The 26,591-nt window shown below is 56.2% G+C and overlaps 2 protein-coding genes across 3 annotated transcripts; one reads left to right on the top strand and one right to left on the bottom strand.

Moving 5' to 3' along the window:
• Positions 1-213: 213 nt before the first annotated feature.
• CLCN2 (chloride voltage-gated channel 2) lies at positions 214-18,103 on the top strand. The gene is made up of 24 exons (XM_036447197.2): positions 214-429; positions 2,719-2,875; positions 3,035-3,166; positions 3,506-3,634; positions 3,723-3,856; positions 3,979-4,056; positions 4,139-4,217; positions 4,307-4,432; positions 4,539-4,623; positions 4,713-4,814; positions 6,403-6,487; positions 6,625-6,780; positions 7,548-7,617; positions 7,851-7,961; positions 8,195-8,408; positions 8,698-8,831; positions 9,046-9,221; positions 9,339-9,453; positions 9,900-9,973; positions 10,192-10,251; positions 10,385-10,423; positions 10,603-10,707; positions 17,246-17,332; positions 17,462-18,103. The coding sequence occupies exons 1-24, from the start codon at positions 358-360 to the stop codon at positions 17,654-17,656; spliced, it is 2,715 nt and encodes a 904-aa protein (XP_036303090.1). The 5' UTR covers positions 214-357; the 3' UTR covers positions 17,657-18,103.
• On the bottom strand, positions 18,012-25,537 carry FAM131A (family with sequence similarity 131 member A). Of its 2 annotated transcripts, XM_036447205.2 has the most exons (7): positions 25,265-25,537; positions 24,431-24,579; positions 22,211-22,304; positions 21,546-21,728; positions 21,252-21,368; positions 19,191-19,695; positions 18,012-19,157 (listed from the first exon to the last, which is right to left on the bottom strand). In XM_036447205.2, the coding sequence occupies exons 1-6, from the start codon at positions 25,350-25,352 to the stop codon at positions 19,217-19,219; spliced, it is 1,110 nt and encodes a 369-aa protein (XP_036303098.2). In that variant the 5' UTR covers positions 25,353-25,537; the 3' UTR covers positions 18,012-19,157; positions 19,191-19,216. The 2 variants fall into 2 exon arrangements, with proteins under 2 accessions (XP_036303098.2, XP_036303101.1); XM_036447208.2 differs by lacking the exons at positions 24,431-24,579; positions 25,265-25,537 and adding an exon at positions 23,967-24,080.
• Positions 25,538-26,591: the final 1,054 nt, after the last annotated feature.

Below are 26,591 nucleotides of genomic sequence, written 5' to 3'. Positions count from 1 at the left end.
CCGCCCCCGCGCCGGCCCACCCCCGGCGCCCCTCCCGGCCCCCCGCCTCCGCGGAGAGGGGCGCGGGCTCGCGCGTCCCCAGCGCCCCCTACCGCCTCCCCTCCCCGCCCCGGAGGCGGCCCCGCCGCAGACCCCGGCCGGCGGGCCGGCCCCCGCCCATGGGCCGGCGGGCGGAGCGGCCCCGCGGGCACCGCCCTCGGCCCGCCCGCCGAGGAGAGGACGCGAGCGGGAGGCTCTGCACTCGGCCGCCCGGGCTGCGGGGACGGGACGGGTGTCGGCGGCGCGGGCGCTGCGGGCGGGGAGCCGAGTCCAGGCCGGAGCCCGAGCCGCGGCGGGAGGCCGGCGGGCCGCGCGGAGATGGCGGCCGGGGCGGCCGCGGCGGCGGCGGAGGGGATGGAGCCGCGGGCGCTGCAGTACGAGCAGACCCTGGTGAGTGCAGGAGGGAGCCGAGCCGCGCGCGGAGGGGTGCGCTCCGCGCCGCTGCTCCCGGCTCCCCTCCCAGGCGCGAGGACCGGGACCTCCCCCCCCGAGCCCCGCCCAGCCTGCTGAGCCGGGGAAACTGAGGCCCGGGGACCTGGGGGGGTTGGAGGGCTAAGGGACGGGCTGCAGGCAGGGTTCTGGCGGAGGCTGGGGCCTGCAGAGGACAAGATCAGGTGCTTGTCCGAGGTGTCCTTCCCCTCACCTCTCCCCGCCAGCACACCACGTCCTCTCTGCTCCTCCCCCTGACCACCTGGACCCGAGTCTCAGCACCCACTCCCCCTCCCCAGCACCGCTCACACCCTCCGGCCGGTGGAACTTTATCTAAGAACACCTCCATCTCCACCACCAAGACATTCACTCTGACCCCAGGACGTGCGTTTTACTGTGCTAGACAAGAGTGTGTGGAAAGATAGTCAAACCCAGCCCCCAATAGTGGCAGGAACCCCTGCGTCTATTCTTTGGGAGGGTGGCCTGCTGCACTGGGGGGACAGGAACTTAAGGGGGTACGGGTCAAGCAGGAATGGGTGTGGGATTTGGGACTTTTGTCCATGAGTATCCAGCCCCTGCCCACCCCAGGGGTGTCCCTTGACCTCATTAGAAGCAGGGATCCTGGGGTTCTGAGCTGACTTGTGGCCACCACTGTAACTTAGGGTTTGAGATGCCTTTTGCCCTTCCTTGTGTCCCTGCGGTAGGGGGGCCCAAACTCTAGGGAAGGGCTCCCTCGTAAACAGCCGGTCCTGGAATTTGCCCAGGAAGGAGGCAGGGAGGGAACCTCTGCAGGAGGAAGGAGCCCCTGGCTGTAATTGAGGCTGGGAGGTGCCGGGTTGAGAGAGGGAATGACCGGATGGAACAGGATGACAGGGAGAGGTGACAGGGGTGGGGGTGGAGCGAGGGTGTAGGGCTGGCTGAGCCTTCACGTAGGATGGGAGGTGACTGTCCGCCTGCACCAGCCAAGAATGGGGCATTGGTCTAGGAAGCCAGGCACCTGGCCCTGAAACCGTGTCTATCAGTTGCACCAGCCCCAGCCCCATCTCCTTCGCCCTGTCTTTATCTCTGGTATGAGTTCCCAGGGTCAAGCTCTCTGCTCCAGCCTCTCCCCCTCCTCCTCCTGTCGATCCCTTTGTCTTTTTCTCACAGGCTCACCTCCCACTCTGACATTGGGTCGGCCTGTGTATGCTCTACTTTGTTTCTCTCCCTTCCTCCTCCCTTCTCCTCCTTCCTCTTCCCCGCTCCTTCCCCAAGTCCTCTCTTCCCTCCCCACCTTTCCTCTCTCTGGTCTCTCTCCTCCCTTTTCTTGCTCTCTATCTTGTTCACTCTTTCTCTCTCTCTCTCTCTCTCTCTCTCTCTCTCTCTTCCCTCCCTCACCACTACCACCCCCCAGTCCCAACAGGAGTCCTTTGTGTCTCGAAGCTCTGCGGGTGGCAGCCGGAATCTACTCCTCCCCACCCCTCAACACATGCCCAGCTTGGCAGGTCTAGCCATGGCTTGGACACTCTCCGGTCCCATCGCCCCAGCATCACAGCCCAGCCACCAGCTTCTGCTGTCCCCCAGCCCACCACGGGACTCAGGGCAGCTCCCGTGTGGGCTGAGGCCACCATGTACTCCCCACCCACCCGAGAGACTTTCCACTCCCGGCTGGGCTGGGGGATGGAGAATAGGGACAAGGGGATTAGGGTGGGAGGAAGGGATACAGCTGACTCGGTCACAGGCCAGAGGCCCAGCAGGAACGTGATAAGGATTGAGGCCCCGCCTGTTCCTAGGCCCAACTCGACTGCCCCCAGCTCCTTGAGGACCTCATTGTTACCCCGTATGCCCTTGGCCATCCCTTATTCCCTGACCTTCCCTCCTCCCGCTTTCAGAGCTGTAGGTTCTCCCAGCTCTCCTCTGGGGCTTCCCTCCCACTCCTCCTCAGCACCACCCTCCCCCCCCCCCCCCCCCCCGGGCGGCGCTGAGAGAAGAGGACTGATTATTCTGCCACCCCCAGCGCCGCCGTGTCCCTGCACCTTGGCGGTCCCCATCCATCCGGCAGGACAGCTCCCGCAGTCTGCAATGTGCATTGTCCTCACACCCCAAGCCAAAGCGGGACCTGTGGGTTCAGGAGGGGATATATATATACACACACACACACACACACACATAAACTGGGGGCGGGGAGAAGGGGAGAAGAGACCCCAGGGCCCTCCCTGGGCCCCCTCTCAGCCACGCAGAGCTGCTCACCCTGTCTTCCCCGTTGCTCAGATGTATGGCCGCTACACTCAGGACCTTGGGGCTTTTGCCAAAGAGGAGGCCGCCCGGATCCGCCTGGCAGGGCCCGAGCCCTGGAGGAGCCCGCTGTCCCCTCCGGCTCCCCTCGAGCTCCTCGAATACGGACAGAGCCGCTGCGCCCGGTGCCGCAGTGAGAACTGGGCTGGGCAGGGGATCTGGCTGTGCTGTCCTGGGGGGGGGGGGGGGGGGCAGAGGCCGTTCGTTAGCGCTGCCCCTCGGGGGTTGGGGGAGGCAGGGTAGGAGCATTTTGGTGCCAGCCCCGCCCCCGCTGTTTCCTTCCCGCTCCCAGTCTGTTCCGTCCGCTGCCATAAGTTCCTGGTATCCAGGGTTGGTGAAGACTGGATCTTCCTGGTCCTGCTGGGGCTCGTCATGGCGCTGGTCAGCTGGGCCATGGACTATGCCATCGCCGCCTGTCTGCAGGGTGAGGACAAGGGCTGGCCGGCGAGGGCTGGGGAACGCCAGGCTGCTTCCTCCATGCCAAACTCGTCCGAGTATCTTGGCTATTTGGCCGCCGGAGTGCCTATCTGCAGACACGATCGCTGCCTCCTCCCATCTTCTCGCCTCTCCTCTCCCACTGCCCCTCTTCCCTGCAGTGATCTCTCCCCCACGGAAGGCCTGGACGACCCCCTCCCTGCCCCTGTGCCTGGGCTCCGTATGGCCTCCCCTGGGACAGCCTCTCCTATCACTGTGGCCCAGCGGCCAGGCCTGGCGGGGACTGGGTGTGCCCCGCAAGGGTCCACAGCGCCTCCTCTCCCCACAGCTCAGCAGTGGATGTCACGAGGCTTGCACACCAGCCTCTTGCTCCAGTACCTGGCCTGGGTCACCTATCCTGTCGTCCTCATCACCTTCTCCGCCGGATTTACCCAGATCCTGGCTCCGCAGGCTGTCGGTACAGGAGGGAGAGAAGGGAAGGGCGGAGGTGGGTCCTCCTGAACCAGGCCCGCCAAACGCCTCTGCCGGGGCTGTCCACTCCCCAGGGTCCGGCATCCCCGAGATGAAGACCATCCTGCGGGGCGTGGTGCTAAAGGAATACCTCACCCTGAAGACCTTCGTGGCGAAGGTCATCGGGCTGACCTGTGCTCTGGGCAGCGGGATGCCCCTGGGCAAGGAGGTGACTGGGGGCTGGGGCAGAAAGGGGCCCCTTCCAGTGGAGGAAGCAGCCAGGCCGGGGTCAGGGTGTGCGGCTTCCCCCGCTCACCTCCTCCCTCCCCACCCTCTCCCCCCCTCCCCCAGGGCCCTTTCGTACACATCGCAAGCATGTGTGCTGCGCTGCTCAGCAGGTTCCTCTCCCTCTTCGGGGGCATCTATGAGGTAAGGGGCACCCTGGAGGAGGGCAGAGGAGAGGGGTGGGCTGCCGGGCCCAGCCGATCGCCCGGTCCGCCACTCTCGCCAGAATGAATCCCGGAACACGGAGATGCTGGCCGCCGCCTGTGCCGTGGGGGTGGGCTGCTGCTTTGCAGCACCGATCGGAGGTAGGTGGCCCGTCCAGCCCCAGCCCCAGCCCCGCCCTGGGCTTTACCCCCTCATCGGCTCTGAGCCCCGGCTCCCTGGCCCCGCGCAGGGGTCTTGTTCAGCATCGAGGTCACCTCCACCTTCTTCGCGGTGCGCAACTACTGGCGGGGCTTCTTTGCCGCCACCTTCAGTGCCTTCATCTTCCGGGTCTTGGCCGTCTGGAACCGAGATGAAGGTGGGGCTCCTGGGGGATGCGGGGAGCCCCTGAGATGGCTCAGGGGGGATGGGGGGGGCCCTCGACGCTACACCCGCCTCCCCCTGCTCCTCTGCCTTCCCTTCAGAGACTATCACTGCTCTCTTCAAAACCCGGTTCCGGCTCGACTTCCCCTTTGACCTCCAGGAGCTGCCAGCCTTTGCTGTCATTGGGTGAGGAGCGGTGGGAGCTGGGGCCGTGGGAGAGGAGGAGGAGAGAGAGGGAAGACCCCCTCTTACAACGATGCTTCTCCCCTCTCCAGGATCGCCAGTGGCTTCGGGGGGGCGCTCTTTGTCTACCTGAACCGGAAGATCGTGCAGGTGATGCGGAAGCAGAAAACCCTCAACCGCTTCCTCATGAAAAAGTGGGTCGGCTTTGGGGGTGCGAGGGGCACAGTGTGGTGGGCGGGGGTACTCACAGGGGGGCTGGCATACAGTGGCCACGTCAAAAACGGGGCACTCCAGCCCTGGCCAGTTTGCTCAGCGGTTAGAGTGTCGGCCCAAGGACCAAAGGGTTGAGAGTTCAATTCCAGGTGAAGGACACCGACCTCCGTTGCGAGTTTGATCCCCATGCGGGAGGCAACCCATTGATGTGTCTCTCTCACATCGATTCTTCCCTCTCTCTCTCTCTCTCTCTCCTCCTCCTCCTCCCTTCCCTTCACTCTCTCTAAAATAACCAATGAGAAAAAATATCCTCAGGTGATAATTAAAAAAAAAAAAAATACATATATACACACACCGTATTTTCCGGCGCATAAGACGACCCCCTAATTTTACAGTTAAAACATAGGTTTAGGCCTATATTCGCTGTGTAAGACTACCCCCCACTTCCGAGGCAACACCAGTTCTTTTTTTAATAGACCGCCTCTCTGACTCTGGCCAATCTGAGCAGGCTTTTTACTAGAACACAGTGTACATGTTCTGTACCCGAAGCTACACTGTGTTCTAGTAAAAAGCCTGCTCAGATTGGCCAGAGTCAGAGAGGCGGTCTATTAAAAAAAGAACTGGTGTTGCCTCGGAAGTGGGGGGTAGTCTTATACAACGAATATAGGCCTAAACCTATGTTTTAACTGTAAATTAGGGGGTCGTCATATACGCCGGAAAATACGGTTTTGTGTGTGTGTGTGTGTGTGTGTGTGTGTGTGTGTATATGTATATATATATATATATATATATATATATATATATATGGGCACTCCATTGAGAAAATCAGCCAATGGTTTTTCCTGGTGGGTTGGACAGTTTGGCTCTTACAGGAGTTACCTGAAAACTGGCACGTCTGAATTTGCAGTAGCAGAGGGCACTTAGATCCAAGACTCAGACCTCCTAGCCCAGGGCCTAGAGGGCAGACGAGCCTTTGTTTCCCCCAGGGAAGCATGGAGATGGAGACTTGTTTTAATCTCCAGGGCACAGCTCTCGCAGTGGTGACCTGAGGATTGGGAGGGCGAAGCCCGAGGCGTGACTTTTGCTGGGACTGACGTCCTTCAGGGGAAGGGCAGCCGACTGGGCCCGCTCCCTATGGCACCTTCAGTCACTTCATACGTGACCCCCGCCTCTCCCCGAGCACTGACCTTCAGCCTGAGTCACCGCAGAGAAACAGACAGACCAGAACCTCCTTCCTCCCCCGCAGAGCCCTTCTGCTGGGCCTGCTGAGGGCAAAGGAAGGGGACACAGCCCCGAAGTGTCCCAGAGGTGGACTTGCTGCCATTGCTACCCACCTAGGGGAGTTTGGAGCCCACAGAATGTAGTTGGGGCTCATGATAACTCCAATGGCCGCCACCCTCAGCACCGTCTTCTCGTGAACAGCAAAGGGGACCTCCTCTCAGAACTGGTGCTTTTATGGGAGAGCCGAGGCTCTGCAGCCACCTCAGCCTGAGGGGTGCGAGGGCCCCCAGCCTCTCACCCGTGGCCAGCGCACCGACGTGTCTGACGCTGTGAATCCTACATCTCCAGGCGCCTGCTCTTCCCGGCTCTCGTGACCCTGCTCATCTCCACGCTGACCTTCCCCCCTGGCTTGGGACAGTTCATGGCTGGACAGGTAGCCCCAGGCAGAACAGGAACGCATGCTTTCCGTTGTGATGCACCCCTGCTAACGCCAACAGCCCCTGCCCTCCTGCGGGCCCCATCCCCTCATCCTGTGTGTTCCCCGGCCTGAGGCACCCTTCTCCCCTGTAGCTGTCACAGAAGGAGACGCTGGTCACCCTGTTTGACAACCGGACGTGGGTCCGCCAGGGCCTGGTGGAGGAGTTGGAGCCTCCCGGGACTGCACAGGCCTGGAGCCCTCCGCGTGCCAATGTCTTCCTCACGCTGGTCATCTTCATTCTCATGAAGGTAGGGCTCCTTACAAACATATGGCTAATGCTTACCCAGGCTCATTAGGTGCCCGGCACTGTTCTCAGCACTTTCCGCATACCAACTCCCTTAAGCCTCACAACCATGCTATGGAAAGGTACCATTAGTCTCCCTGTCGAAAATGGGCATTCAAGCCCGGCCAGTGTGGTTCAATGGTTGAGCATCGACCCATGAACCAAGAGGTTACTGATTTGATTCCTTGTCAGGATGGTCAGGGCACTTGCACGGGTTGCTGGCCAATCCCTAGTAGGGGGCATGCAGGAGGCAGCCAATCTATATTTCTCTCCCATCAATATTTCTGTCTCTATCCCTCTACCTTCCTCTCTAAAAAATCAATAAAATTAAATAAAAAAAAAGAGAGAGAGAGAGAACCCTAGCCAGTTTGGCTCAGTGGATAGAGTGTCAGCCTGCAGACGGAAGAGTTCCTGGTTTGATTCTGGTCAGGGGCACATGCCTGGGTTGCAGGCTCGGTGCCCAGTGGGGGGCATGCAGGCAGTAGCCAATCAAGGATTCTCATCATTCATGTTTCTATCTCTTCCTCTCCCTTCCTTTCTGAAATCAATTTTAAAAAAAGAAATGAGAAGTTGAGACATAAAGGGATCACAATTGGCCCAACATCACATAGCTAGTGGCAAAGTGAGAACTTAAACCCAAGCCCTTCCTCCCTGGGGAATTCTGGGGGGGAGCTGGGGACTACCTGGAGCCAGGTGGCACGTCTACCTGTTTGAACCGCCTTCCGCCTACAGTTCTGGATGTCTGCACTGGCCACCACCATCCCAGTTCCCTGTGGGGCCTTCATGCCTGTCTTTGTCATTGGTGAGTCCTCAGTTGCCTGTTTCCCCTTCCCACCTTCTGGCTGCCGCCTGGCCATACCCTCACGGCCCGGGAGTGGGTCTTGGCCTGGCCCTGTCCCAGTGCCCACCCCCAAAGGACTGTCCCCTGCACTGAATGACCCACCGGCCCCTCCCTACCCTCTGACCCTCTCTCTTCCTAGTGTTCCCACCCTCCCCCTCCACTGCCTATTTCTCTTCCCACCCCACTCCCTGAAGGAGCAGCATTTGGGCGTCTGGTGGGCGAAAGCATGGCCGCCTGGTTCCCGGATGGGATTCACACGGACAGCAGCACCTACCGGATTGTGCCTGGGGGCTATGCCGTGGTGGGTGAGTGCTCCCTGCTCCCGTTCCCCCACAGGCCCTGGAAAAACCCCTGGTAGGGCCACAGGGCCTGAGGCTCTGGTGCCCCCTGCTGGCAGAAACCAGGCTTCCTTCCAATGCAGAAACCCAATTCTCAAAACTGTCCTGGGCAGCCCTGAGGGTGCCCCTGGGACTGTCCCCAGGTGGGAAGGGCCATCTGGTCCCCGGCACCCTGAGGAGACTGAAGGTGGCTTCCCTAGGAGCGGCTGCACTGGCAGGAGCGGTGACACACACGGTGTCCACGGCGGTGATCGTGTTTGAGCTCACGGGCCAGATCGCCCACATCCTGCCCGTCATGATCGCCGTCATCCTGGCCAACGCGGTCGCCCAGAGCCTACAGCCCTCGCTCTACGACAGCATCATCCGAATCAAGAAGCTGCCTTATCTGCCTGAGCTGGGCTGGGGCCGCCACCAGTACGGAGGGCTGGGCAACCAAGGGGTTATGGGTGAGGGGGGCAGGTGGCGGCCCAGGACTCCCTCACACCGGCCTCCAAGCAGGGTCCACAGTCAGTGAAGCTGGGAGACCAGCCACCTTGCTCCCTCCTGCCCAGAGCTCCTCCCCTTGTCCAGACTCTGGCAGGGACTCCTCCTTGGCCTTTCGTCCTTGTCCCCATGGGCTCTGGGCCTTCCTTATGGCCCTGCTGGTGGTGCCTGGCTCTCCTCCCCATGCTGACCACAAACCAATGCCTCCCTCTGCCCCCAGGCAGTACCGGGTGCGAGTGGAGGACATCATGGTGCGAGATGTCCCCCACGTGGCCCTCAGCTGCACCTTCCGGGACCTGCGGCTGGCGCTGCGCAGGACCAAGGGCCGCATGCTCGCCCTGGTTGAGTCCTCTGGTGAGACCAGCGGGGGGCCGGGACTTCTGAGCCTCCCCCAGGGTCGCTGCCCGGAAAGGGGGAGGGAACAGGAAAAGCCAGCGTTTGCCAGGCAGGGCTTTCCCCCTGGTGTGTGGCCTGCTTCCAAGGCCCCCCTCTGAGGGCGGGAGGAGGTTGGGGGCGGGGAGGAGGGCCTCACTCTCGGCTCCTGCATCCTCCCGCCCGCTCCGTGCAGAGTCCATGATCCTCCTGGGCTCCATCGAGCGCTCACAGGTGGTGGCGCTGCTGGGGGCCCAGCTGAGCCCGGCCCGCCGGCGGCAGCACATGCAGGAGCGCAGAGCTGCCCAGACCCCTCCGCCGCCCCTTGACCAGGAGAGTCCCTCCAGCCCCGAGAGCTCGGTCCGCTTCCAGGTGAGGCCAAGCCCTGCAGTCACACACTCTCCTCCTCCTAAGGGTGCGGAGACTGGTCAGGAGGGCGGCCGAGCGGCATCCCGGGGCCCCGCCTCACCGGCCCCTCTGCCTGTGCAGGTGAGCACAGAGGACGCGGGCTTCCCGGCAGCCCGGGGGGACACTCACAAGCCCCTGAAGCCCGCTCTCAAGAGGGCGTCCAGCAACTCCATGAGCCTCAGGGAGAGCCCCTCAGGTGAGCCCAGCACCCGCCGGCACCTCCCTCCGCCCACAGAGCCACACAAGGGCCCCTGCGTACCTTTTATTTTCTATTTATTTTTTTTATATATTTTATTGATTTTTTTACAGAGAGGAAGAGAGAGGGATAGAGAGTTAGAAACATCGATGAGAGAGAATCATCGATCAGCTGCCTCCTGCACACCCCCTCCTGGGGATGTGCCCGCAACCAAGGTACATGCCCTTGACCCTAATCGAACCTGGGACTTTCCAGTCCGCAGGCCGATGCTCTATCCACTGAGCCAAACCGGTTTCGGCTCCTGCGCACATTTTAGCTGGGGCGCGTCCCGGCCAAGAGGCTGCCTGAATGGACCAGGGGTAGAACCAGGATGCCTCTCCCCTTGCCCTCCTCTCCCCCTCCCCCAAAGATGACATTGCCCCAGGGCCTTGTGTTTGGGAACACAGGGAACGTGGAGCAGGCTGGCATCGCCCTCAGGAGCCTCTTCTGTGGCAGTCCACCCCCCGAGGGCGCTCCAGAGGTGAGTGGCTGCAGCCTCTCCTCCAGCTCAACCTCTGACGCCGCTGAGATCACCTCTGCAGTGGCCCCGTAGCACCTGCTTCCACTCCCCCTGCCCTTCTGCCCTCCTGGACGCCAGCTCTGTCCTTGCAATGCACCCTTCCCCTGGCTCACCTCTCTTCTCACCTCCCTTCTCCCTTTAACTCAATCCCTCTTCTCTCCCTGTCGGCTCTAACCAAGCTGGAGAAGTCGGAATCAAGTGAGAAGCGCAAGCTGAAGCGGGTCCGAATTTCCCTGGCAGTAAGTGCTCCCTTCTTTCTGCAGCAAAGGGGCACTAGACAGGGCAGGCCGGGGTCTGGGTGTTAACCTCCCCCTGGGGGGGGGGGGGCACCCCCTTTCCCCGGCCCCAGCTGCCAGCCTCCCTCTCTCCTAGAGCGACTCAGACCTGGAAAGTGAAATGACCCCTGAGGAGGTAAGGTGTGACTGGACTCCGGACCCTGTTTCTTCCGGGATGTGTTCAGTCATCCTCTTGGCTTCTGTCCCCATGGGAGGGACACGCGCGGGGTAGGAAAAGGGGCAGGCCCAGCGTTCCGGGAGGTGAGGGCCGCTGGTGGCACCTCCTGCCTGACCCTCCTAGTCTCGTGCCCTCAGATTCTGGAGTGGGAGGAGCAGCAACTAGACGAACCGGTCAACTTCAGCGACTGCAAAATCGACCCTGCCCCCTTCCAGCTGGTGGAGCGGACCTCGTTGCACAAGGTAGGGCCAGCAACCCAGGGCCGGCCTGGGTGGGTGGGGGTCTAGGCCCTCCCTCAACTGTGGACTTGAGCCGGCGGGCACAAAAAGGGACAGCAGAGAGCGTGCTCTGTGCTGAGATGTTTTCCAAGCACGTTGCTTCAAACCATGGGAGGCCAGGCGCAGGGTCCCCTCGGCCTCTTCCTGCCTGCGGTGGAATCAAGCATCATCTTTCCTCTTCTCAGCCTTGCCCCCTGGGAACTCTGGACCAACGCAGCAACAAAGACCGGGCTCAAGCTGGGTGGGAGCCAGGAGGCCAGGCTAGGGTCAGAGCGAGGAGGGAGGCTGCCAGCTCCCAACAAGGCTGATACACCCACACTGGGAAGAAAAAAAAAAAAAAAAGGGTGAGAAACAAGCAGGAAAAGAAAATCTAATAAACAAGCTAACAAACATCCAAGTAGGGGTGGGGACACTGCCGAGAAGAGATCAACAAAGATGAGAAAGGCCCAGTGGGGGGCCTGGAATGTCAGACCCCAGAAAGTCTCAGGGAACGTAGGCCGGAGGAAAACAGGCAAGGACGCAGGAAGACTGCTCAGCAGAAGGACAAAACCAGCCTGCGGAGACGGGGAGAAAACTTGAGCACAGACAGGTTGGTGGTGGGTGAGGTGGGCGTTAGAGAACGGGGCTCTCTGTGAGGACTGGCTGCCTTGGGCTCCCCAGAATGGGGCATGGAGGCATCCTTGGGCATCTTCAGGCTGCTCAGGGCAGGCACACACCCAGCAGGCTGCTAGGGCAGAGCCCTGTTTTAGCTAAATTGCTAGATTTTAACGTGCAAACCTCTGTTGTGCGGGGGGCCGGGGCCGGCGGGGGAGCATTCCCGAGGTCTGCAGTTTGCACAGCTAACTGAGAGGCAAGCTGTGCCTCAGAGCCAGTGTAGTGTAGACAAGCAGGGGCCCTGGCAGGGAACAAAAGAGAAACCAAAAAAAAAAGCAAGAAACAAAATGTATGAAAGGAACGTGTAATTCTTTGGGTAAAGACCTCTGATCAAAGTGAGTGAGGCAGGGCAGTGCAGTTACAGGAGAAAAAGGAGGTAGGCCCGAGAATAATACATTTGGCTTTTATTTTAAAGCAGGGGTGGGGAACCTTCTCGCTGCCAAGGCCCGTTTGGATATTTATAACATCGTCCGTGGGCTGTACAAAATTATCAGCTATTTATACATGAGCCTGCTATGTTCGGTCAAACGTTTCATCAATTCACCCCTCACGCCTTGGCAGGGCCAGACCAAATGATTTTGTGGGCCTTATATGTTCCCCACCCTGATTTAAAGCCTTTCTTCCCAAGAAGGCTAAAGCTTTTCTATCATCTTACTTAGTTCCCAAACGTCGCAGGAAGATGCTGATGATGCTGACGTTCTATGAGTGCCTGCTGAGCCTCAGGCACTGGGCTAAGCTGTCCGCATGTTTGATTTCATCCTCACAGCCACCCTGTGAGATAGATCGTGTGATACTTCCAGTTTTTATGGATGGGGACATTAAAATTCAAAGAAGTTAAGCAGGTTGGCCAAGATCACATAGCCAGCCAGTATGTAGCAGAATCCAAAACTGGCCCAAAAGCCTGTGGGTTGAACCATTTTAATACATGGGGAAACTGAGGCAGTGGGGTCATTTGCCTCGGTCAGTATCACAGAGTCAGGCCGAGAGCCCAGAGTTCCTGGCCCCAGGCCCAGTATTCTTTCAGCGGGCCACGCTGTCCCTCTCCCTTTCAGCTCACTGTTCCCAAGCCCAAGAAATGCAGGCTCTCCAATGAACTCCCCGGTGTCTAATGAAATTAAAATGAAAAAGAACAAAGTAGGTATTTGTTACAAACTTTAAAAAAAAAAAAAAATCAGAGGAAGCGAAACCTTTGAGGAACCGACTACCCAAAGTACAAAGAACTGGAAGTGATAAGAACAGAAGATTAGAATTCAAAATGTCCTTGCAGGTCCGAGGAGTCAGTAAGTAGTAGCTCAGTTAAGTTCAGGAGGGGAACATCCAGAGGGGCCAGGGAATACATGAGACTATTTAGGAACCTGTGCCACCGGAGATTACCTTATCAGCTAAGTCCCACATTCATTCAGGGGCCACCTACCCGGCAGCAGTGAGTGCAGGTGGGGGAGGAAGTAGAGTGCCAATACTGGGTCAGACTGAACCTAATCCTCGTTCCGCCCAATGCTGGCTAGCTGTGTAACCTTGTAAAATTTCTTCACTTCTCTGTGCTTCGTTTCCTTATCTGTAAAATGGCATACGAAGATAGCACCTGCACCATAGGGTTTTCTGAGGATTAGGGAGGTCAGACATGTGAGCCACTCAGAAAAGAACCTGGCACATAGTAAATAGTCAATATATTTTAGAAATCACTACTAGTTATGCTTAGAGGTGAAAAATAGAGGGCTTTAAGAGTTGGCGTAATGAAGGAAGTATGCAAGAAATTAATATTTTCAGGATAGGATGAGTTATTAGGTGAGGCTGGAAGCTAGAGAGTCTGGTGGAATCTGAGAATAGAAAGACAGGCAGAGAAGGGCTTAAAAAGGGTCCTATAGGCCATTCTGGGGAGTCTGGGTTCTAACTCTGAGAAAGCTGAAGGGATGGGAATTCTTGGATAGAAGGGAGGCAGAAAGGATAACCCATTGAGATGTTATAGTCCCATCCTAGCCGGTGTGCTAAATGGTTAGAGCATCAGCCTGCGTACCAAAGTGTCTCAGGTTCATTTCCAGTGAAGGACACATACCTAAATTGCAGGTTTGATCCCTGGCCCTTGTCGGGGCAAGTGTGGGAGGCAGCCAATCAATGTGCCTCTCTCCTCACATCTATGTTCCTCTCTCTCTCTCTCTCTCTCATATATATATATATCACACACACACACACACTAGAGGCCTGGTGCACAAAATTCATGCAGGGGGGTGGGGTCCTTCAATCCAACCTGCACCCTCTCCATTCCGGTACCCCTCGGGGGATGTCTGACTGCTGGTTTAGGTCCAATCCCTACAGGCAATTGGACATCTCTCTTGCAATCCAGAACCGCTGGCTCCTAACTGCTCACCTGCCTGCCTGCCTGATCACCCCTAACTGCCCTCCCCTTCTGGCCTGGTCACCCCTAACTGTCCTCCCCTTTCTGCCTGGTTGCCCCTAACTGCCCTTCCCTGCTGGCCTGATCACTCCTAACCACCTCTGCCTCAGCCCCTGTCACTGTGGCTTTGTCCAGAAGGATGCCTGGAAGATGTCCTGTCTAATTAGCACATTACCCTTTTATTAGATAAGAAGTATAGATATCCTTCCCTCTTTCCCACCCTTTCTAAAAGCAATGGAAAAATACCTCAGGTGAGGATTAACCAAAAATAAATAAATAAAGATGTTACAGTCCCATCCTGATCAGGATGGTGAGGAAGTCAGGAAGAATTGCCAGGATGTTTAGGAGGTAGATCAATAAAAGGCTTGGTGACTCCCTAGGACAAGTGGTTTACAAAAGGCATATCATCAGAAGCTCACTCTGATTAGGATTATGGAAAATTCAGGGGAATGAATTAATATGATCGTTGAGAGAGGATGAGATGGATTATTAAACATAAGAAGACAAATCCAAGGGATTATTAGTACAGGATATATATATATATATATATATATATATATATATATATATATATATATATTGGGTCGGCAGCTAAGTAATTGCGGATTTTTAAAAGAAAATCAAAGACAATTTTTTCATGGAACTAAATAACTTTATTCTGTAATGTATTGCCCATTTTGATCAATGACCTTTTGCCATCTTTCAGGCAGCATCATAATCCCACGTTCAAAAAACTTCTGGTTTTTATTAGCAAAAAACTGAATCAGGTACGATTTGACATCATCATCATTATTGAAATTTCTACCATTCAAGGAGTTTTGTAAAGATCGAAACAAAAAGTAATCAGATGGTGGAAGGTCAGGACTATATGGCGGATGTGGCAAAACATCCCAACCAAGCTCCATTAATTTTTGCCGAGTGACCAAAGATGTGTGTGGCCTTGCATTGTCATGATGGAATACAACATCTTTTCGATTTGTCAATTCGGGCCGCTTTTCTTCAACTGCATTGGTTAATTTCGTTAGTTGTTCAATGTAGACATCAGAATTGATCGTTCGGTTGGGTGGTAAGAGTTCAAAGTAGACAATTCCTTTGTAATCCCACCAAACTGATAACAAAACCTTTTGATGAATATCAGCTTTTGATGTTGTTTGAGTTGGTTCACCTGGCCTGCTCCACGATCTTTTCCACTTGATATTGTTGTAAACAACCCATTTTTCATTGCCAGTTATCAGTCGTTTTAAAAATGGATCATTTTCATTACGTTTCTTTAGCAAATCGCAGCTGCTAATGCGTTGCGTTAACTGTGATTCTTTCAGTTCGTGAGGAAGCCATGTATCGAGTTTTTGAATATAGCCAAGTTGTTTTAAGTGATTTTCAATGCATGTATGTGATACATGAAGCTTCTCTGCAATCTCACGTGTTGTACTGTGACAGTCCGAATTGATTATTGCTTTGATTAGGGCGTCATCAACTTCAACTGGACGACCAGAGCGTTTTTCATCTTTGAGTGAAAAATCACCAGAACGAAATTTGGCAAACCAATTTTGACACTGCCGTTCTTTTAAGGCTTCGTCACCATAAACAGCACATAACTTTTTATGAGCTTGCGATGCGTTTTTCCCTTTGCGGAAATAAAAAAGCAAAACATAACAAAAATGTTCCTTTTGATTTTCCATTTTTCAACGAACGCCAAACAAAAACTACAAAACAGATCAAAAAACTTTTTTTACTGATTAACAGCTGAATAGCCAACTATCAAATAACAAAATGTGTTTTACATTTGTACTACGTCTGCAAACCTAAAAATTCAACTGAAGTCATATATGTGTGAAACCCGCAATTACTTAGCTGCCGACCCAATATATATATATATATATATATATATATATATATATATATATATATATATATATATATGTATGTATAATTTCAGAGAGGAAGGGAGAGAGCAGTAGAAATAACAATGATGAGAGAGAATCACTGATTGGCTGCCTCCTACACACCCCACACTGAGGATCGAGCCCACAACTTGGACATGTGCCTTGACCAGAAATCAAACCGTGACCTCTTGGTTCATAAGTTGACGGTCAACCACTGAGCCACACCAGCAGGGCAATACAGGAAATCTTTTTAAGATATGTTTCCCAATGAAATCAGATGAGGAAATTAAAGATAACTTGTGGCATGTAGGATTCAAGGGACTTGCTAAACAAACAATGGCAGTTATGACATTTATTAAAGGAACACAGAAAAACTTATGCTAAAACTGGAATTCCACCTCCTTTTATAAGTACTGTCATGCCTTAGGAGGAGGAAATTAGGAAAGTTCAGGAAGTTCTTTCCTAAAGAATTCAGCAGATGTACAAGAAAACATTTTTAAAGTGTTAAAATCATTATAATGATTTCTGAGCAGCTGGTACTCAAGAAGCTGGAATAGTAATGCCCATTTGAATTCAAGCATTAAGCCAAGAGGCTTACAAGTAAACTATAAACAGTGTGATAACTGATAGGCCAAAAATTCCAGGAACTGCTGAGTCAGTAGAGTGTTTTTACAAGACATCTGGCCCCAGAAAATCCACTTGGAGCACAAGAAGAACTAGTTGACAATTTCTGAAGCCTGGGTGGTTACATTGGAAAGCCTGGGGGAAGGGTCCAAAGCAAGAAAACCATGGGGGTTGGGGGAAACTATTGTCCCTTGGACTGTAAGCTACATGTCAACAAGACCTGGGATGCTTTGGGTCCTAGAAAAGGCAAACAGAGACATACAGAGTGCTGCAGGCCAATACGGGGGGGGGAGGGGGGGGGGGTGTCAGAGCCAGGGTGAGGGATACCTTACGTGTTCAACCAGCTGAGGGCAAAGGGGAAGCATGTATCAGGCACTCAGGCGGGGTGAGAGGAACAGGACTCAGGGCCAGTGCTGCTAAGGGGGGCGTGGAACGTTCCTCCTGGATATATCCATGACTAATCGGACATCCGCATAGGCCCACTAGGGCAGTGCCTCCTCCCAGAGGGCACTGAAAAGTGGCCCGGAGCTGCTGGGCCACGTCTTACTGAGGACCCCCAGCAAGTCACTGCACCACTGAGCCTCATGCGGCCTGTCCTGTACAACGGGTGTCAGACTTCCCAGGACAGTGCTAACATTAAACACGAATTAATGTGAGACTTAGCTAGGTGCCTGGCCAATCATTAGGTGTCGCATTTAAACAGCTCTCTCATCCGTTCTCCTTGCTAACATGGATAAAGAATCCTTCCTCTGTTTCCGATCCATATAAAGATTCTCACTATCAAGTTTCTGGAGATTGGTTGCACCATCTCATACTTTTCCCTCCATTTGGCCTCCCCGCTCCCCCACCATCTGTAGCACCCCCTCTATCCTGCCCCCACCCCAACACCTGCTCCTGGGCCCCTCTCCCCTTGTGCATAAAGCCCGATGTTTGTCTCCCCGCCCTGTAGACTCACACCATCTTCTCGCTCCTGGGAGTGGACCACGCTTATGTCACCAGTATTGGCAGGCTCATCGGGATCGTTACCCTCAAGGAGGTAAGACGACAGTGGCTGTCAACGCCACTTCCGCTCCCAAAAAGGCATGGGAGCTCATGTCCAGCCACCTGGAGGGGACGGCTAGAGAGTGTGAGCGGGGAGCCCAGACTGACCCTCTCCCCGTTCCAGCTCCGGAAGGCGATCGAGGGCTCGGTCACGGCTCAGGGCGTCAAGGTCCGGCCGCCCCTCGCCAGCTTCCGGGACAGCGTCACCAGCAGCAGCGACACGGAGACGACGGAGGTGCACGCCCTCTGGGGGCCGCGCTCCCGCCACAGCCTCCCCGGGGAGGGCAGCCCTTCCGACAGCGATGACAAGTGCCAGTGACTTCAGCAGGCAGCCTGGGGTGGCAGTGGCCTTGCTGTCCAGCCCGGACCCTGCAGCTCTCCTGTCCCTTCTGCCGTGGGAAAGCAGGAGGCAGCTACAGCCAAAGGTCGGGGCCCCGGCGCCCACTTCCAGACCAGGGCACCAGCCTCTTCCACTTAACCCTACTCGGGATCGGACACAGCACCCCCTGGAAGCGTTGCGAGGGCAGGAAGATGAGCTCTGCCCTGGCGGGATGGGGATGGGGATGGGGATGGGGATGGGGCGTGGTACTTGACCCCTGCTGCCCCTTTGAGGCGGGGAAAAGGGGTAGAACTACGATGGGTTTATACTGGAACCTCCAATGACCAGATGTATATAGAGATTTACAAAGATTTTTATATTAATTTAATAAAAACAAATTCTTAAATAGAACAAAATAAACACCTACTGAGCCACTTGTATAGAGAATGCTTGTGCCCATCACCTCGTGTTCTTGCCTTGGGCCCTCCTGCCTGCCAAAACCTGCAAGGCCTGCAATCTGTGGCCACCTACACCCCACGGCCTTAAAACTCCGAGCCCGCTGTCCGTGGAGTGTAGGATCCGCAGAGGCCCCCGCTGCTGGGCCATCGCACCCTGGCTGCCCCCAGGACTGTAGCTCTGGCCTTTCCTTCAGCCAAATAGGCACTGCCTTCTTTCCTCCCCAAGGAGAGGCGCTCCCTTGGCACAACTCCTGCCCTGCTCGGGGGCGCCCGTGTGGCCCCCTGGTGGCCCTCTCTGGAAGAACACAGAAGTCACATCTCTGTAGCAGCCAGAGCCGTGTCCTCTTCCAACTCTACCCCACAGCAGCAACCTGGTGGGCTGGGAGCCCCGAGGGTCCCTGCCCACACACCCTACAAGGGCCTGGGAGAGGGCCCAGACCCCTTCAGGGTTTCCAGGAAAAGGTCCCATCATTCCAACGCCTCCCAGAGAAGATCCGACTGAAAGAACAGACCACAACCCCTCTTTCTTTAGGAAATCAGATTTAGAGACCGTGGAGAGGTGTATGTAGCACAGGATGAGCCCAGCTGGGAAAGGGACCCCGGGGGACGGCTCGGTGGTTCCCTGGGCAGGGGGGGTTCTGTCAAGCACTGTACATGGCGTGGAGGTGAGGAGAGAAGCGGAGGAGAGAGGCAGGGGAGGGGCAGGGGGGCCGGGCTCCCTTCCCTTCGATCCCACGTAGCCCAGTCACGACTGCCCCCTCGGAGGTTCACATCACCAGAGGAGGAAACAGGTGGCGTTTTTTGATTTAAGAACATGAACATCACTCTGCCACTGCTGTAGCCATGCCCCAGGGGCCCCGGGCAACCCCCGGCAAGCCCCAGGAGTGGGGGCTGGACATGCGCCCCCAGCCTGGCCCCTGCCTCCCCTCTAGACACTTTCATGCAAAAACACACACAATGAGGAGTGAGTGCTCCCAGGAGCGCCCCCAGGCGTTGGAGCTCTGCTGGAAGCCTCGAGCCCACGACTGGGCACAGAGGCTGTGTGCCCCCCGCCCGCTGCAGCCAGGGGGCACGTGCCACCGCCGGCCGGGCACGATCTGCGTCACTGTTCCTCCGGCTCCGGCTCCTCCTCCTCTAAGGGCACCGCCCCAGAAGAGGCCACGGCGGAGGCTTGCCGCTGGCGCTCCCAGCTGCCCGCCGGGGGGCAGGGCGGCTGGCAGTCCTCGCAGGGGGCCGGCTCCACCTCGGCGGCAGCGGGGGAAAGGCAGGGCTCTGTGAGGGGCGAGTTGCAGGGCGAGTCCTGGGCCTCCAGGGGGCCCAGGCTGCGGAAGGCACTTTCCCGGCTGGGGGGCAGTTTGGCGAGAAGCAGCTCTTCACCCAGCAGCTGGGAGGCCAGGTGGGCCGGGGAGCCCAGCAGCCCGTCCTCCAGGCTGCAGAGGCTGGAGCACAGGGTGTCTGGGGACACTGTCTGCGAGCAGTCGCTCTCGGGCTCCACGGAGCCCTGGCGCACGGGCCGGGAAAGCCGGTGGCCGGGGAAGAGGTCCTGGAGGTGGGGTCCCAGGGGCAGCTGCCCAGCCATGTCTGTCGGGGAGAGAAGAGAAGAGAACCCCGCCAGCCCCGTCTCGATCGGCCAGCCCGGAAGCCACATCTCCGCTCTCTACCTTGGTGCAGCTCCAGGGATGGTGGGTAGCACCTGGCGGAACTTGAGGCAAGTCACTTAACCTCCCTGCCTCAGTTTCCTTAATAGTGAATCGGGGATTCTTACATACCCACCTTACAGGGTTGCTGGGAGAACAGTCTGGCACACAGTAAGAAAGCAATAAAGGCAGGGATACCTACATGCTGTGCAGGTTTTTCGCTGCCCAAGGGGAGTGTGTCCAAGGCAGTTAAGTGAAATTCAGACCACACTCTGCTCGCCAAGCAGCATGCCCTGGCATGGGGCTGTGCCCACCAGGAAAAGGATAACGTTTTTTCAAATTTGCACAACGAGCCGAAACCGGTTTGGCTCAGTGGATAGAGCGTCAGCCTGCGGACTGAAAGGTCCCAGGTTCGATTCCGGTCAAGGGTATGTACCTTGGTTGCGGGCACATCCTCAGGAGGGGGTGTGCAAGAGGCAGCTGATCGGTAATTCTCTCTCATCAATGTTTCTAACTCTCTATCCCTCTCTCTTCCTCTCTGTAAAAAAATCAATAAAATATATTTTTAAAAATTTGCACAACGATTCTGCATGGGCTAGTAGTGGCCTTGGATAAATGTAGCTATTTTCATTATATCCCGGGGTCAAAACAGGCCTGGAACTCAATCAAACAAAAACACTGTGGTTCGGGGCTGTCTTTGTCTCAGTCATCCCCATCAGTCCTCTCTGGACTCCAGCGGCCGCCGTCTCAGAGCTGCTTTAATGCATTGCCCACTTCAGAGAATGTTAATTAGCTAAAGGGATGGGGCATGAGGACGCAACCTTCAAAGACAAAGGGGTGGGCGGGGGATGGTGGTCTAGGAGGCTTGAGCCCAGAAGCTACGGAGAAAGTCAGCCATTTGGTCCCGAGACTGGGAGATGAGAGGAGGGCCTCGCACAGCTGCACAGCCCCATGGGGCCGCTTCTGCACGTACCAGCGGAGAGAGAGGCCTGAGGCCCGCCGGCCTGGAATGCGCCCTGTGGGCAGTGCAGGCTCAGCAAGCTTCCTGTTTTGCCTGCGTCACAGCCCCATGAGGTGCTGTGGCTGCTGCACTAAGCATCTGTCTGCTGCCTCAGCCAGCCAGGAGGCTGTGTTGAGAGGACTTTCAGAGGCAAGACACGGCAGACCCTCCCAGAGACAACATGGTTGCACAGAAGGTGCTGGTGAGGTCTCGGGCTTTTTTTTTTTTTTTTTTTTGAGAACTGCGAGGCTCAACTGCATAGATGGGCAGAGAAAGGAACTACTTCATTTCCACCTGCTGACTGCCCACCCATGAGAGTGGACAGCCCTCCTGCCCACGGAAAGTCGAGCATTACCTGGACAGAGTCTGCCTCTCTCCGCTCTCCTCCCAAAGGCTGAGGGCATTCTGGATCTCCCCTTCCCAAGGCCGAGCTCTGAACCAGGGGGCCTGTCAGGCAGTTCCACCCCAGGTGGCAGTCCTAGTACGGAATGTAACCTCACCTGAGTCAGTTCCCCCAGGAAAGTCCTCATCATAGGATTCATCGGTCGAGTCCTCACCATCCACTGAAGACCATGCCCGGAGCTTGGCTTCTGCAATGGCAAATTGCTCGGCCACTCCTGTGGGGGAAGACATGGAATTCATTAGCAGAAGCGAGCTAAGAGTAGGGCTCAGCTTGGAGGCAGGAGAGGGAAGACACACGGGTGTGGAAACACTCCAAACCCCACATCAGGCCCAAGGAGATGAGAGAGAACATCCCTATGACAAACGCGAGGCTGATTGTCTCTGTCACTCACCTGCCGCAAAGCGAGCCTCTTGCTCACCCTCACTGAGATCCGAATAGGAGGAAAAGGCTGATTCCAAGGCAGCAGGAGAGTCGCTTGGCTTGCTCCAGCCCTTCCACTCAATAAGGTGAGCCACTCGACCCTGGGCCATGGCAGTGGGCTTGGTCACGTGGTCCTTCACCGCCTGGGAAATACCTGGAGGTGGGGCAGAGTCAGAAAGCCTGGTAAGAGCATAGGGCAGGGAGCATCTGGGAGGGAAGTGTAAGGGTGGTGGCACTGAGGGTCCACATGTGCCTTTGGCTGGGCGGGGGCCACGGATTCACCTGAGAAAGAGAGGAAAAAGGAGACAGCAGCAGGAGCTCACAGGATACAACCCCCAAGGGCAAGTAAGAAAGGTCCATGCCGAAACCAGTTTGGCTCAGTGGATAGAGCGTCTGCCCTGGGACTGAAAGGTCCCAGGTTTGATTCCGGTCAAGGGCATGTACCTTGGTTGTGGGCACATCCCCAGGAGGGGGTGTGCAAGAGGCAGCTGATCGATGATTCTCTCTCATCGATGTTTCTAACTCTCTATCCCTCTCTCTTCCTCTCTGTAAAAAAAAAAAAATCAATAAAATATATTAAAAAGAAGAAGAAAAAAAAAGGTCCAAATAGCCACAGGCACGGGAAGGGGTGCATACCATGCAGGGAGGATCTGGCCAGTGCAGCGATCTCCTGGATAGTTAGGGCTCTCCGGGACTTGGGCAGCATCGCGACTGTGTCTCCAACATTCACCTTGGATGACAGAATCGGAGGGTGAGTGCTCCTCTGACAGCAGTGTCCTCCCACATGCCCATTCCCCACCCAAGACATCAAGTGGATATGGGAGCTGGGAAGAGATGACAGGGCAACACGTTTCCCAAAGGCTGCTGGGATATGTACGAAGGTAAGAAAACAGCACCAGCAAATTGTTCCCGTCCCTTCCCCCCCAGGAAGCAATGGAGACGTGGGCAGCCCCAAAGGAGCAGAACAATAGCTAAGCCTCTGCCTTCCAAGCTCCCAGAGAAGAGACAGTTCTGGAAGAACCATGGAGTAGGGTCTTGGAGAAAAGAGCAATGGAAAAGGATATAATATCCAGGTCGCTTCCTTTTACCCCTCTCCTCTGTCTTCAGACCCACACTGTAGCTGTTTCGGGAGCCTATCACAGCCACAAGCTCAGGATGACCAAAAACAAACCCACCTTCTCCTCCACATCTGGCCCTCACTTGGCAGCATCCCACCATTCTCCCATTCAGCCTGGCTCCAAACATCAGCATTACCATCAACTCTCCCAAAAGCTTTCCTCACGCACATCTGTCTTTAAGCTCTAATGATTCCATCGCCAACTGCCTCTGATACTACCCTCACCCTCCGCAGATGCTCCTTGCCCAGAGTAGCATGGCGGTAGTCCCCCCAGCTCCTCTCCGTGCTGTTCTCAGCCTCCTATGTTGTGTAAACGATCTCCTTCCCCCTTCCCATGTCTGGCCAGCTCTTTCTCATCTCCCTGGTCTTGGCTGAAATAGCACTCCCTCAGAGAAGGCTTCCTGGCCACCCTACCAATTGTCCACCCTCCCTCTGTAACAAGTCACCACCTTCTATTAATGTATCTCGAGTGTGTAATTATGGTCTATTTTATGTCTTTCCTCATTCCTTGTTGGTCTCCCTCACTGGCCTTAAGCTCTTCCAGAAATTCAGTCTCTCTTGGTCACTGCTGCATGCCAGGGTTTAGCACAATGCCTGGCACTGAGCACTCTCTCAAAATGCACAGGCCGAATGAACAAGGCAATGCATACGTGTACACAATATTCCTGGGGTGCAACTGGTCACAATATGTCCTTGTTTAAAATCTTTCCTGGGCCCCTTCCCTGTCCAGTGAAGTGCAAGCTCACAGCCAGGCACCCAAGGACTCTGTGAGGCTCTGCCTCCCACCAGGCCTGCTTGGAATCCACCCCTGATCTCCTCTGTCCAGTAAAACTCCATTTCTCACGTTCCCTGACAGCAGGCAGCCTCCTGCCTTCCTCCAGGCAAAGAAACCTGGCTTTTCCCTGGGCAAAGAATGCCATCTTTGCCTGACAAATGTTCCCTACCGTTCAAGGCCTCACTCCAGTGCCGCCTCTTACTGTGTTTTCAGTCGTTTGCCCACCCCCAGCATGACCCTTGCATCTCTCCTGAGGGATCTCAGGATGGCAGGGCCTGAGTCTGATTCACCTGGGCTCCTACCTCCACGCTGCACCTGGCTCTGTGCTCCTTGGCAAGCCCAGGCGAATGTTTCCCTCAACAAATGAATGAAGTCAGAGACGCAGGCACCCTCCCTGGCATTGCCTTAGCTCTACTCCATCGGTTCCCACCCCTCACAAGAGGGGTCCACCTGCCCCTTGACCTCAGGCCCACTCCCCCTCTGTCCCTCCCCTTCAGTACCTGGCTGGCAGGGCCCCCAAGGGTGGCGCCGGTAGCCTCTGGCCAGGCCTGGAGGGAGGAGCACCTGCTGGGTGTTTCCTGGCTCGCTCTCCCTCCCTCCCTCCCCTCATTCCCCCCAGCCGCCACCATCAGTGCCAGCACTCCGCGCAGCTGCGGCCCGGGCCCAGAGAAAAGGTGTATGTCTCCCTGGCAACCCATCACCATGCAACAGGGTCTCCAGGGATATGGCCCGGGATGCGCTGACGTCAGCGCCGGAGGCGCGAGCAGCCCGCCCGCCGATGCTGGCGAGGCGCCGAGCGGAGCAGACCGGTGGGGGCGGCCTCGCTGCCAGCCGGATAGCGCCTCCGCGCTCCGGCAAAGGAAGCCAGGAACGGGCTGGGCTGGCGAGGCGGGTGCGAGGGATACAGGTCCCCATCATGTGGATACGGTCCCCCGACCCCCTACCCACCCCAGGGGCCCAGCACCTCTGGCAAGTCCTGGCTGTCCACGGAGGCAGAGGAAGGGCGAGAGGACCGGCTCCAGCCTCGGAGGGTACGAGCAGATCCCAAGGAAGAGAGAGAGAGGCCCCGAGGAAGTTCGATCCACTCCACAGCCCACGCGGGGTCCGAGGCCACTGGGGAGGTGGGAGGAGGGAGGGAACGCTGTTCAGCTGGGCGCCCACTTCTGCCAAGATCCCCCTCCTTTTCATCCGGTCTTGCCACATCATTCCTCCTCACCTCTCTCCCCCCCACCTCCCAGGGCATCAGCCACCGCCTGGTGTTCCCACAACCCTGAAAGCTTCTATCCCACTCCCCAACACCTCTCCGCTCCTTTTGTGGCCACCGTACCGCAGCCACTGACCCCCTTCCTCCACTGGATACATTTTGCCATCAAACCCCTCGGGATGAAACCCAAACTTGGATAAATTCTGAATCTCCTCTGGTTTCTCAGCCTATCCATTCCTCTTGGAAAGCACACTTCATTCATCCCTCCACCGCCATCGCCCGCCCCCTCTCCACCACCATCTTGGGCCCTTTTGCAGGCTTGCTGCCTTCCTTCTCTTGTTTTTTTCCTCTCGCCAGGCTCAGCTTTACTCTTCTTCTCTGACAAACCCATGATTTTTTTTTTTTTTCTTTCTTTCTTTTGCCCCAGTCCCCTACGGCTGTTTCCTGCTGGCCTGTCTGGCCCCAGCCTGGCTGTTCCTGTTTCAGCCTGGTTCCCAATAGCTAAGCCAAAGTAATTTTCCTCTTGCCACCTGAACACCCTACCCCTCGGGTTCCCGTCACCTCCCAGATCGCATCTACAGTCCCTGGTCTCACCTCTGCGACTTGTCTGACAAGTCCAGCGTCCTCCAGGCCCTTCGCGCTGCCAGAGAAACATTTTGCCCAGCACAGAGATCATAGGCATGCTGGCTGTATTGATGCAGAGAACCAAAAGCCCAGCACTGCTCCAGGCTCAGCTCCCAGTTCTATTCCTATTTTGGTTCCGGATGTTGAGCCATTCTCCTCCCCACTTGGAACCTGTTCCTAGTCACATAAGGAAAGTGTTCCTGTCTCATGGCTGTGAGGAGGTGGGCGTGCCAGGGGCCCAGCCAAGCTCTGTGGAGCTCGGCTCGCTGAGGCTCTTGCCAACAGGCAATGTATATCCCAACTGACCTTTAGCTGGAGCAGCCGTCTCTGTCCCTGGGCCTCATCCAGCTGGTGGTTCCCAGAAATGCTACCAACCAGAAGACAGACACAAGGTTACAGGCCATCCCCGGCCCTAGCTGGTACCTAACCCTGAGGTCAGCCAGACTCTCCCCTGACTACAAGAGGAATGACTTCCTGAACTCCGAGCATTACAGGGCCAGAGGGATCAGAGCAGCTTGATGCTTCTCAGCTTCAAACGCTGAGGCTAATTTGGTACTACAAATCCCAGGATTCCTCATGGGAACCCAAGGAAAGTACAAATCTGAGTCTTAGTTCCAAAGAACCTCTAGTACCAACCACACAAAGGCCTGTGTGACTGACCACCTATGCTGAAACCCAGGACCCATCAGAAACCTGGCCCTCAACATCTTGAGTTCCTACCTGGCCTTAGGCTTGGCGAAATCCATGACACTGAAGGAGAGTGGCCAACCACAGATGCACAGGACTAAGACCAGGCCCCAGCATGCACCATCCAGGGGAACCAAGGCAAGGGTCAGCAGTTGTGGGTAGACCTGCTTAGCTCCTGTTTCCCTCCACAGGGCAGGGGTGATTTGTCGTTATTGTTATTGTTGAGAGTGGGGGGAGGGAACTAAAAGAGTTATAAGAGGTGAGAGGTGATCAGGTGCACACAGGTGCCCCACGTTGGGTCTCAGTCCTGTTCATCAACCATCTAACTCTGAAGTGGGGAGTAAGGTTTAATAAAAAATTCCCTGGTGGGGTACTTGGACAGCGTTTGCAGGCTTGAGGAGATTGGAGCACGGATAAGCGAGGTAGGTTCCCAGGATAGGGCCATTCCCAGGGCAGCAAGAAGAGAGGTATAGGAAGGGGTGGTGGCGGCGATGAGGAATATATGTGGGTGGACAAGGACAGTCTCCATGGGCTGGAGAGGATTCACTAACCCCTCCCCAGGCCATGCGCCTCCTGCCACCCTCAGCGGTGGGAATCCAGGCGGAAAGAC

The sequence above is a fragment of the Pipistrellus kuhlii genome, unplaced genomic scaffold, assembly GCF_014108245.1.
Source record: "Pipistrellus kuhlii isolate mPipKuh1 unplaced genomic scaffold, mPipKuh1.p scaffold_m20_p_2, whole genome shotgun sequence".
Taxonomy (NCBI): Eukaryota; Metazoa; Chordata; class Mammalia; order Chiroptera; family Vespertilionidae; genus Pipistrellus; species Pipistrellus kuhlii.
This window is presented reverse-complemented; position numbering and strand designations above follow the sequence as displayed.

Bases quoted from the DNA above. Each gene is read 5' to 3' on its own strand.
- CLCN2 (XM_036447197.2), top strand. From the start codon at position 358: ATGGCGGCCGGGGCGGCCGCGGCGGCGGCGGAGGGGATGGAGCCGCGG. The intron at 8,409-8,697 runs GTACGGAGGGCT...CTCTGCCCCCAG, and splicing joins CTGGGCTGGGGCCGCCACCA to GCAGTACCGGGTGCGAGTGG. The intron at 8,832-9,045 runs GTGAGACCAGCG...CGCTCCGTGCAG, and splicing joins CGCCCTGGTTGAGTCCTCTG to AGTCCATGATCCTCCTGGGC.
- FAM131A (XM_036447205.2), bottom strand. From the start codon at position 25,352: ATGCCTATGATCTCTGTGCTGGGCAAAATGTTTCTCTGGCAGCGCGAA. The intron at 21,729-22,210 runs GTATGCACCCCT...CCCCACCTCCAG, and splicing joins GGCCAGATCCTCCCTGCATG to GTATTTCCCAGGCGGTGAAG. The intron at 19,696-21,251 runs GTGAGGTTACAT...TCTCCCCGACAG, and splicing joins TCCTGGGGGAACTGACTCAG to ACATGGCTGGGCAGCTGCCC.